Genomic DNA, 12,214 nt, shown 5'->3' on the forward strand with positions numbered 1-12,214 from the left:
TGTTTCCTGTCTGCGATCAGCAGGATCCTTGAGGGCTGCCGTGTCTGGAGACGGTACCGCCACCTTCTTGGATAAGCGCGTTAAAGCCTTGTCCACCCTGGGCCATAAGAATTCTTTTGGGAATCTGCAGTTTCTTGTCTGGAGTTTCCCAAGCTTTTTCACATAACACATAAAGAGATGGGGGAAACGTTACCTCAGGTTTCTTTTCCTTAAACATGTGTACCCTTGTGTCAGGGACAGAGGGGTCATCTGTGATATGCAAAACATCTTTTATTGCAATAATCATATAATGAATGCTTTTGGCCACCCTTGGGTGTAACCTCGTATCATCGTAGTCGACACTGGAGTCAGAATCCGTGTCGGTATCAGTGTCTGCTATTTGGGATAGGGGACGTTTTTGAGACCCTGAAGGGCCCTGTGACACCGTCAAAGCCATTGATTGACTCCCTGTATTATCCCTGGACTCTGCTTTGTCTAATCTCTTATGTAACAAAGTCACATTTGCATTTAAAACATTCCACATGTCCAACCAATCAGGTGTCGGCGTTGCCGACGGAGACACCACAATCATCTGCTCCACCTCCTCCTTAGATAAGCCTTCCGCTTCACACATGCCGACACACGCGTACCGACACCCCCACACACACAGGGATATATTTATATGGAGACAGTTCCCCAATAAGGCCCTTTGGAGAGACAGAGAGAGAGTATGCCAGCACACACCCAGCGCCAACTGACACTGGAAACAAAATTCCCAGATAACAGCGCCTTTATATGATTATCTGTATATACCTATACACTCACTGCGCCTTACAAGTGCCCCCCCCCCCCTCCTTTTTTGCCCTGTGTCACCGTGTTCCACAGGGGAGAGTCTGGGGAGCCAGCTTCACTGCAAGTGCTGTGGAGAAAAATGGCGCTGGTTAGTGCTGTAGGATCAAGCTCCGCCCCCTCAGCGGCGGGCTTCGGTCCCATTCAATTCGTTTAATACTGGCTGGGGATTTAATATATATTGCCACCTCAGCTTATATATGCCTTTTAGCCAGTCCTAGAGGTCTTTTATTGCTGCCCAGGACGCACCCCCTGCGCCCTTCACCCATCCGTGCCTGCAGTATGTGTTGTGTGCGGGAGCAATGGCGCGCAGCGTTACCGCTGTGCTTTACCTCAGAGAAGATCTGAAGTCTTCTGCCGCCTTTGAAGTCTTCTTTCTTCTTATACTCACCGGCTTCTATCTTCCGGCTCTGCGAGGAGGACGGCGGCGTGGCTCTGGGACGAACGGCGAGGGTGAGACCTGCGTTCCAACCCTCTGGAGCTAATGGTGTCCAGTAGCCTAAGAAGCAGAGCCTATCATTTAAGTAGGTCTGCTTCTCTCTCCTCAGTCCCACTATGCAGGGAGCCTGTTGCCAGCAGTGCGCCCTGAAAATAAAAAAACCTAACAAAATTCTTTTTCAGAGAAACTCAGGAGAGCTCCCCTGTAATGCACCCAGTCTCCTCTGGGCACAGGATCTGAGGTCTGGAGGAGGGGCATAGAGGGAGGAGCCAGTGCGCACCCATCTAAAGTTCTTTATAGTGCCCATGTCTCCTGCGGAGCCCGTCTATACCCCATGGTCCTTACGCAGTTCCCAGCATCCTCTAGGATGTAAGAGAAAACTGGATACAGTTAACTCAGATTACTCTAACCACCAAGTCCATAGATGGCTTAAAGGAGATTCCAGAAACTCCACACAGATTCCAACAGAATTTCCGTTCAAGATCACAGAGGCAATACGATAGTTCCTCCCAATCTAACTCTGATAGTGAGTTCAGGGACGGGACACTCGCAACACCACAGATCCCCCAGAGAAACGTTCCCCAAACACCCAACAAGGAGGGGCTGGAGGAAACATAAGAAAAGGCAAGGGCGCAAAGACATTCCTGTTGTATTTAATTTATCTAAAATTCCATTAACTGAGATTGAGATGGAGGTACTTTCCTTGGGTCTCTCCTTTGTTCCTAGAGTTAGACCTGATGCTTTTCAGTGGTCAGTTATTCATTCGGTAGAAAGCTGATCCACAACAGGATAGAGTATTTTGCAGACCAAGTACGTTTGATCCTGTATTACAGAATCCCAGTATTAAATCTTTCCTTAGACTTACAGAACACGAGACGAGAACACACAGAGGTGACAGTCCATATGACAATTTGAATAGGCAACAGAGGTCAGCACTACATTCCCTAATGAAAAATTATCAAATTGTGATCCATTCAGCGGATAAAGGTGTGGCGATAGTTATACAAGATTGGGTTGCATATGACACTGAGATACGTCGGCAACTTTCTGATACCATGACATATTGTAAAATTATCTCTAATCCTATGCCAAGTTAGCCTATTTTGGGCGTTATACTGACGATATATTTATTTTATGGAGGGGCACTGAGAGTGAGTTTTGTGGGATAGTTCAGTACCTTAATTCAATAGTCCCATTCGATTCACATATCAAATAGACAATGACACCATGAACTTTTTGGATGTTACGATCTTTCGAGAACAAAAAGCGTTTGTGATCCACCCTATTTCGGAAACAGACTGACCGTAACAAATTGCTGTATGCTACGAGCCACCATCCTGAGAACTTGAAAGAAAGTATGCCAATCTCACAATTTTTGTGTCTGTTGCGTAATAACTCTTCTCCTGCTATTGCGGATGTACAACTATCAGAGATGTCTGAAAGATTTTTGTCACGAGGGTACTCGCTTAAAGTTGTCTCCAGATGCCTGAGTAAAGCAAAGGCCAAGTTCCACAACACCGCTCACAAGTCCGGCACAGTATTCGATCAAAGTCAGTTAATTTTAACTTCAACATTTGACACCAATGCAAGAGCTGCTGAGAACTCTATTAAAAAGCACTGGCCTATAGTTGCAACTGATGCTAAATTGGAAGGTATACGCCAAAGACCTCCTATGCACTCTTACCGTAGAGGACCAAATTTACAAGATTTTTGATGCGACCGTCTCTACAACCACAAAAAGCCAACTCTTCCTGGTTGACAATGAGGAAAACAGGTTGCTTTCGTTGTCCTGCCTGCACAACATGTAGATCCATGACCAGTGGATCCTCGTTTGCACGTCCACACAGTGGTAAAAGGATCCCTATTAAGCATAAGTTGTCGTGTGTGTCATACTTTGTGATCTACATCATCATATGCCCATGTGGGCTCTACTATGTCGGACTGACGACGCGGTGCTTTCGAGAATGTATGGCTAACCACCGTTATTCCATACGGCAGGCACTCGAGATGATAAAACAGATAAACCGGTAGGAAAACATTGGCTACAATTTAAACATTCAGTATCCAGCCTCAAATGTATGCTGATTGATCACATCCCTCTATCCATTCGTGGAGGTGATAGGGTATTGAAGTTGAAACAATGTGAATCACGGTGGATTTTTGAACTAGGGACGATTACCCCACACGGACTTAATGAAGCGAACCCATATGGGATTTTCTATACGGATACATTTTCTCTATTTCTCTATTTTTCCTTCAGCAGAGCCTGTGTGTATGACTATATGTGTATTTGTTTTTGGTTATTTTTTGATGCATGTGGCCTGACGAGTTGGGCTGATATCTGACGTTTTTGTCTGTATGTCATAACATATCTGTCGGCTACATGCACCAATGGTTACCAGGTTTTGTTTTTAATGGAATTTAGTAAAAGCTATATTTTAATAGGTCTCACATTTGTATGTTGTTTACATTGTTTATAATAGTTATAAATACCATTGCAATCGGAGACAGTCGACACACATTATATAGTGTAGTTTGTTATCACATATGAGGATTGACCCTTATGCCCCCCTTTAGATCTAATAACTATATGTAGTGTATTAAGGTGACTTACTAGGCACCAACTACGTTCACTGTGATGTAAGCGCTGCTGGGGCTATCGGCGTCTGCCGTTCCCCTGACAACTCTGCACCATTTTCGTTACTGAGATATGTTGTTTCTGTCCCGTGCATGCGTCCCAGCACAGCTGGAGCGCATGCCCATTTTCAATCTCATACCGACATCACGTTGTCTCTATGGTCACGCGATGCAAGTTCCTGTTTTAGGTGCGTCACTTCCGCCTCTCGCGTGCATTCCAGCAGCAATAGAACGCATGGCGACTAATTGTTTGTTGTTATTCGTTCTATTTAGAGACTACCATTGAGTTCCATATTCTAAGACTTCAGTATATACTGCACCGGTTTCTGCTTGGTATGCTTTTTGAAGTTATCTTGAATTATGGCTATTCCTATCTATTTCCTGATTGATTTCACTACAGGAAGTGATGTATGCAGGTGTCTGACAGTCTCCGATTGCTGATGGTATAAATACTCCCAATTGGGAGCTTGCTGAACATGCTGCTTCTGGTGTCCTGCTTCTTGCATTACCTTATGGTGTCTTGACAAAGATCATTTGGATATGATCGAAACGTTGACTTGATTATGCACAAATAAATGACCTCTTGATGATTTTACAAAAATGGTGAGTGCCCTCTTTCACATTTCACTGTTTATTGGAAATAACTTTTCCTTGGAGTTGAGCACCATCTGATTGGATCACTGATGTGCAGACCTGTGCGGATGCCCACAGAACTATATTATATTACAATATATCTATCTATCTATCTATCTATATCTATATATCCATACATACACACACACACACACACACACACACACACACACACTACCAGCACAGCAGTATTCACTCCCCCGAATTTACTAGTTACACACATCCAATGCTGGTCATAAACCCTGTGGCGGGACATAGATGACCTTTTAGAAATTTTGGTTCCAGGCCCATATTGACCTTAATTTAAGACTGAGGGTTAGGAGTAGGTCTAGCTGGAGTGCAATATTGCCTTTGAGCGCTGTCTGTTTGAAATAACATGCTGAACTATTCATTGCGCTGCTTTGCCCCAGGCCTTCATTTTTACTTGATAAACAATACACGTCCTGCATTAGTTTGGAGGCAACTGGTCTTTAATACAACAAATGGTGTCTGCCCTTTTAAGAGGACTGTTCACAAACACAGTATTGATTAAAAGCAAAAAAGGAGTAACCCTTTCTGGGTCTAATGCTGGCCATACATCAACTCCACAATTCCACAATCCATCAGGAAATTCTGCATGTTAAAAATTCCCAATTTGTCGTTACTGAGCATTTTTTGGGTCAGAAAGGTGTAACCGACAAAGTATATAAGCACCTCTCCTAATACTTACCTTTCAAAGTGGTTCTGAAGATCCAGGTGTCTCTCTTAATAAGCACTTGGGCTGGAGAAACCCTGCGTTCAACTATTTATGTACTGGTTATTACAGTTTCAAGTTGTCAACCTAAATAACTTACCAGAGCTACCGCCTACTATATGTTGGGTGTTGTATGGATTCCTTGTCCTGCCATATACTTTGTTGCTTGACTCGTACCACATGCACAATTCACTGCAGTTAGTAACACCAAGAGGAATAGCACCAGCTCTCTTCAACTGTAAGACAACAGCAGCATCATTGACTGAGCGCAGCGAGCATCGAGATAGAAGTCCAGAACTCTGTGGCATGCCTAAATATGATGTAAAAATATTAGCACATTAAGCACATATGTTCATCAAGATGGGAACATCTGCATCAGACAGGAGAATTGTGCTTACCTTCCAAAGCGAATGCTTCCTTAACAGTTAGTGGGACACCAAGTAGTGGATACTTGTCTTTAAGGGTTGCCTCATCTTCTGTCCTAGAGGACACCAGGTCATCAACTGCACGTGCTTCTCGTAGGGCATCATCAAAACGATCACATACTAAAGCATTGAGTGCAGGGTTTACTTCTCTAATTCTAGATATAAAGGACTGCACAACCACACTGCTCTTGACCTGGGTATGAATATTAAAAAAAGAGAGCGAAAGAGAGAGAATCAGAATAACAATTATGATCTCCTGTCAAAAAACTCTGACTAAGAAAGCTACTAGCAGAAACTTGTACCCCAGTAGAATGCACTCAAATGTTTAACACAATGTTGCAGCTAACAGCCTAGACTGAGTGCTAGAACTAAAAACACTTTTAGGAGGGATGATGCACTCTTTATTATTTTATTAAATTTACAATAAACACCAGTCATTACCAAAATTGTTGATGAGTAGCATCTGAAAAGATTATCATACATTTTATAGCAGATCACTATTCTTTCCTCAAATGCACAGCTTACATATTTACCACGTTGACCAGCTATAAAGTTGGGTAATACACCAGGCCGATCCGTCGACCTAATAATTGGTAAGTGCACAGACACTTACCAATCATCGGCCTGATAGGTCGTGCCTGACGTCACAACTAGGTGGGCATTTAGTTGTACCCGCCCAGTTGTCAGTCACCGACAGTCCCTGCAGCAACTGTACAGCCCGTACACACAGCCAGAAGCACCAATATAACTGTAAAAAAGATTGGCTATCGGCTGTTCTGCAGGGCTGATGTGATACTGTACGTCTGTAAACATCATTCAAAGACATATCGGGGGTGCACACCCGCCGACAAGCTTGGGTTATATAGTGATATAGCGATCAATGTGTACCCAGCTTAAGAAAACATCACTGTTGTGCCAAATGTAAGGGACAGGGCGGAAAACACTGACCACTGAAGAAACACCCCACAGACAACCCCTGACTGGCCCCAGTGGTGTTCTGGCTTTTGTAGGGTCCAGGTTAGACAACAATATTTAGTCAGATTGTGTATCAGGATATTGAGTGGCTGTCAGCTTGCCATTTGTCCCACAAAAGTGGTGCACTATCAATCCAACCAAATAATTAACAGGCAAATGATAATAAAAAAAACAGGATTTTAATTACCTACCGGTAAATACTTTTCTCCTAGTCCATAGGGAATACTGGGAATCCATTTAGTACCATGGGGTATAGATGGGTCCACTAGGAGCCTTGGGCACTTTAAGAATTTGATAGTGTGCGCTGGCTCCTTCCTCTATGCCCCTCCTACCAGACTCAGTCTAGGAAACTGTGCCTGAGGAGACGGACATACTTTGAGAGAAGGATAGATAAGGAAAGTGGTGAGAATATGAACCAGTACACACAAAACAAGAGGAAAGCCATGCTAACCAAACTTGAAACCAGGAATAGCAACAGCAACAGCTGAACCAACCAGAATACTTAACTAAGTAACAGTGCAGGAAGAACAAAGCACCGGGCGGGCGCCCAGTACACCCTAAGGACTACGAGAAAGGGATTTACCGGTAGGTAATTAAAATCCTATTTTCTCTTACGTCCTAGGGGATATTGGGAATCCATAGTACAGTACCATGGGGGAAGTACCAAAGTGGGTGGGAGAGTGCTGAGGTTCCTGCAGAACTGGTTGACCAAACTGAAGGTCCTCAGAGGCCAAAGTATCGAACTTGTAAAACTTATTTGACCCTGACCAAGTAGCTGCTCGGCAGTGCTGTAAAGCAGAGACACCCCAGGCAGCTGCCCAAAAAGAACCCACCAACCTAGTAAAGTGGGCCTGCACATATTTTGGAACCGGCAATCCTGCCGTGGAATAAGCATGCTGGATAGTGAGCCTGATCCAGCGTGCAATTGACTGCTTTGAAGCAGGACACCCAATTGTATTGGGATCATAAAGAACGAACGAACAGCAAGTCCGATTTCCTGTGACGAGCTGTCCTCTTTACATGCACCTTCAAAGCCCTCCCAACATCCAAAGACTTTGAAGTAGCAGATGTGTCCGTAACATCTTGAACCACAATAGGTTGGTTGATGTGAAATGTGGACACCACATTAGGAAGAAATTGCTGACGAGTACAGAGTTCAGCTCTGTCTTCATCGAAAATAAAGTAGGGGGTCTTGTAAGACAATGCCCCCAGCTCCGACACACGTCTTGCTGAAGCCAAGGCCAGCAGTGTGACGGTCTTCCACGTAAGGTACTTTGCATCCACCTCCTGTAACGGTTCAGACCAGTCTGATTGCAGGAAGAGCAGAACCAAATTGAGATCCCATGGTGCTGTGGGAGTCACAAAGGCAGGTTGGATGTGCAAAACACCCTTCAAGAATGTCTGGACCTCAGGGAGAGAAGCCAATTGTTTTTGAAAGTAACTAGACAAGGCCGAAATCTGGACTTTAATGGAGCCTAGATGTAGGCGCACATCCACTCCCAACTGCAGAAAAAGCAGGAGACGTCCCAGATGAAACTCCTCTGCAGAATATTGTCTACTTTACCATCAAGAGATATACTTCTTCCATATATGGTGGTAATGTTTAGACGTTACCCCCTTCCTGGCTTGGATCATAGTCGGGATGACCTTGTCAGGAATCACTCTTCTGGCTAGAATCAGCCATTCAACTTCCATGCCGTTAATACATAGCTGCGGTAAGTCCTGATAGACGAACAGGCCCTGTTGCAGAAGATCCTCGAGAAGAGGTAGAGGCCACGGCTCTTCGATCAGCATCTCGAGAAGATCCACATAGCAGCCTTTCGTGGCCTGAGCAATGAGTATTGCTTGAACCCTTTCCCTTTTTATTCTCTTTAAAATTCTTGGGATCAGAGGAAGTGGAGGAAACGCATACACCAGCTGGTAGACCCACGGATTTGTCAGAGCGTCTGAGGAAGTATGCTTCCCAGTTGTCTACTCCCGGAATGAAGACCACCGATAACGCCACTGCGTGTTTTTCCGCCCAGAGGAGAATTCTTGACCCGCTGATCTGCTTTTCGTTCCGCCCTGTCGGTTTATGTGCCATACTGCCGTCACATTGTCCGACTGGACTTGAATGGCCTGATTCCGAAGTAGAGATAAGGCCTGCAGTAGGGCATTGTAGATTGCCCTGAGTTCCAGGAATGTTTACTGGAAGGACGACTTCCCGACTTGACCATCTTCCTTGAAACTGCACCCCCTGAGTGACTGCGCCCCAAACTCTGAGGCTTGTGTCTGTGTTTAGCAGAATCCTTTTCCGAATCCCGAACCTCCAAACCTTGACTAGGTGAGAAGTCTGTAGCCACCACAGAAGGGAGATCCTGGCTTTCGGGGACAGAAAAATCTTCTGGTGCATGTGAAGATGCGATCCGGACCACTTGCTCAACAGATCCAGCTGGAAGGGCCTCGCATGAAACCTTCCGTACTGAATCGCCTCGTCAGATTCCACCATTTTCCCCAGAAGGAGTATGCAGAGATGCACCGAGATCCGGGTTGGCTCCAGGACAGACCGAACCATCAACTGGATTAATACTGCCTTTTCCAAAGGAAGGAAGGAATACTTTCTGAGACTGTGGGGGTCATTCCGAGTTGATCGTAGTTGTGCTAAATTTAGCACAGCTACGATCAGGCACTCAGACATGCGGGTGGATGCCCAGCACAGGGCTAGTCTGCCCCGCATGTCAGTGGAATTTCCCCTCCACCAAACCTGAGATCACCAACTCCATCTTGAATTTGAACACTCGTAATTACGGGTTTAAAAGACTTGAGGTTCAGAATCAGTCTTACTACAAATAGTAACCCTTGTTTTTTAGACGTGGGTGGAACTGGAACAATGACCTGGGTCTGTAACAGTTTTTGAATGGCGTCCTGTAAGGTTACACCTGCTTCTCGTGAAACTGATAAGCCTGACTTAAAGCATTTGTGAGGTGGGAGCTCCTGGAACTGTAGCCCTGGGAAAATAGGATTTTAAAATTACCTACCAGTAAATCCTTTTCTCGTAGTCCATAGAGGATGCTGGGGTCCACATTAGTACCATAGGTGTATAGACTGGTCCACAAGGAGCCATTAGCACTTTAAGAGTTTGAGAGTGTGGGCTGGCTCCTCCCTCTATGCCCCTCCTACCAGACTCAGTCTAGAAACTGTGCCCGAGGAGACTGACAACTTCGAGAGAAGGATTTTACATAGATAGTGGTGAGATTCACACCAGCTTACACATACAAGGCAAACCAATCTAACTAGCTTGAAACATCAGCAACGGCTGAACAAGTTTACTGAACCAAGTAACAAAACAGTACTTAACCAAGAACTAAGCAGTACTGAAAAAAGTAACCACTGCAGTATCACAAAGCGCTGGGCGGGCGCCCAGCATCCTCTACGGACTACAAGAAAAGGATTTACCGGTAGGTAATTAAAATTCTATTTTCTCTTACGTCCTAGAGGATGCTGGGGTCCACATTAGTACCTTGGGTATGTACCAAAGCTCCCAGAACGGGAGGGAGAGCGTGGAGGCTCTTTCAGAACTGATTGAACAAACTTTAGGTCCTCAGCAGCCAAATTATCAAACTTTTAGAACTTTGCAAACGTGTTCGACCCAGACCAAGTAGACGCTCGGCAAAGCTGTAAAGCCGGGACACCCACAGGCAGCCGTCCAGGAAGAACCCACCTTACGAGTAGAGTGGGCCTTAACAGACGTAGGACACTGCAATCCTGCAATAGAATACGCATGCTGGATAGTGAACCTGATCCAGCATGAGATCGTCTGCTTAGAAGCAGGACACCCAAAGTTTCTTGGGATCATGCAGGACAAACAGAGTATCTGATTTTCTGTGACGAGCAGTCCTCATCACATACATTTTCAGAGGCCTTACAACATCCAAGGACTTTGATGAAATTGAGGAGTCAGTAGCAACTGGCACCACAATAGGTTGGTTGATATGAACTGCCAACACAACCTTCGGAAGGAACTGCTGACGTGTCCGGAGCTCAGCTCTAGCTTTATGGAGGACCAAGTAGGGGCACTTACAAGACAAAGCCCCCAACTCCGACAGATGCCTAGCAGAAGCTAAGGCCAACAAAGTGACAGCCTTCCACGTGAGAAATTGACGTCAACCTCCGGTAGAGGTTCGAACCAATCCGATTGGAGGAACTGTAACACCATGTTAAGATCCCAGGGAGCCGTATTCGGCACAAAGGAAGGTTGGATGTGCAGCAACCCTTTTAGAAAAGTCTGAACCTCCGGGAGGGAAGCCAACTGTTTCTGGAAGAAAAAGGATAGGGTTGAAATCTGGACCTTTACGGATCCCAACCTCAGGCCTAAATCCACACCTGCTTGCCAGGTTGAAACCCCACCATAGGAAACTTCTTGGACTCACACAAAGATACATATTTTTTCAAAATACAATGGTAACATCTAAACGTTACCACTGTATTTGGTAGGAATAACCTTGTTCAGAATGCACTTTCAAGCTAATATCTGGCGTTCAACCTCCATGCCGTCAAACGTAGCCGCGGTAAGTCTTGATAAGCGAACGGCCCCTGCTGCAGCAGGTCCTCCCAAAGAGGAAGAGGCCTCGGCTCTTCTAGCAGTAGATCCAGAAGATCCGCATACCAAGCCCTTCTTGGCCAGTCCGGAGCAATGAGGATCACCAGAACTCTTGTTCTCCTTATGAGTTTTAGAACTCTTGAAATGAGTGGAAGTGGAGGAAACACATACACCGACTGGAACACCCACTAGGGTGTCCACTGACACGGATTGTGGGTCCCTCGACCTGGAACAATACTGCCGAAGCTTCTTGTTGAGACGAGAGGCCATCATGCCTATTTGAGGTACACCCCAAGATCTGTTACCTGAACACCTCCGGATGGAGTCCCCACTCTCCTGGATGGAGATCGTGTCTGCTGATGAAGTCAGCTTCCCAGTTGTCTACTCCCGGAATGAAGATTGCTGATAGCACCAAAGCGAGTTTTTCTGTCCAGAGGATAATCCTTGTTACCTCTGACATTGCAGCTCTGCTCTTCATTCAGCCCTGTCAGTTTATGTAAGCCACCGTTGTTACATTGTCAGACTGCACTTGAATGGCTCGATCACGCAGAAGTTGGGCCGCTTGGAGAAGACCGTTGAAGACGGCTCTTAGTTCCAGAATGTTTATTGGTAGGCTGGATTCCAGGCTTGACCACCTTCCTTGGAATGTTTCCCCCTGATTGACTGCGACCCAGCCCCGGAGACTTGCATCCGTGGTTAGAAGGATCCAGTCCTGAATCCCGAACCTGCGGCCCTCCCGGTGGTGAGGTAGTTGTAGCCACCTGAGGAGTGAAATCCTGGCTTTTTTAGACAGACGTATTCTCTGGTGCATGTGTAGATAAGATCCCGACCACTTGTCCAGGAGATCCAGTTGGAAGGACCGAGCATGAAACCTTCCGTACTGTAGAGCCTCGTAAGAGGCCACCATCTTTCCCAGAAGGCGAATGCACTGATGAACTGAAACCGGGGCTGGCTTCAGGACATCC

At 45.7% G+C, this 12,214-nt stretch overlaps 1 protein-coding gene across 1 annotated transcript in view; it reads right to left on the bottom strand.

Annotated features, from left to right (window-relative positions):
* Positions 1-12,214, bottom strand: part of FAAH2 (fatty acid amide hydrolase 2) — a 376,430-nt gene that overhangs the window by 316,756 nt on the left and 47,460 nt on the right. The window contains exons 2-3 of the mRNA XM_063936990.1: positions 5,669-5,888; positions 5,371-5,580 (exon numbers count right to left, since the gene is read on the bottom strand). Of these exons, the coding sequence (XP_063793060.1) occupies positions 5,371-5,580; positions 5,669-5,888 (430 nt within the window). The remainder of the gene's footprint in view (positions 1-5,370; positions 5,581-5,668; positions 5,889-12,214) is intronic.

The sequence above is a fragment of the Pseudophryne corroboree genome, chromosome 8, assembly GCF_028390025.1.
Source record: "Pseudophryne corroboree isolate aPseCor3 chromosome 8, aPseCor3.hap2, whole genome shotgun sequence".
NCBI classification, from domain to species: Eukaryota; Metazoa; Chordata; class Amphibia; order Anura; family Myobatrachidae; genus Pseudophryne; species Pseudophryne corroboree.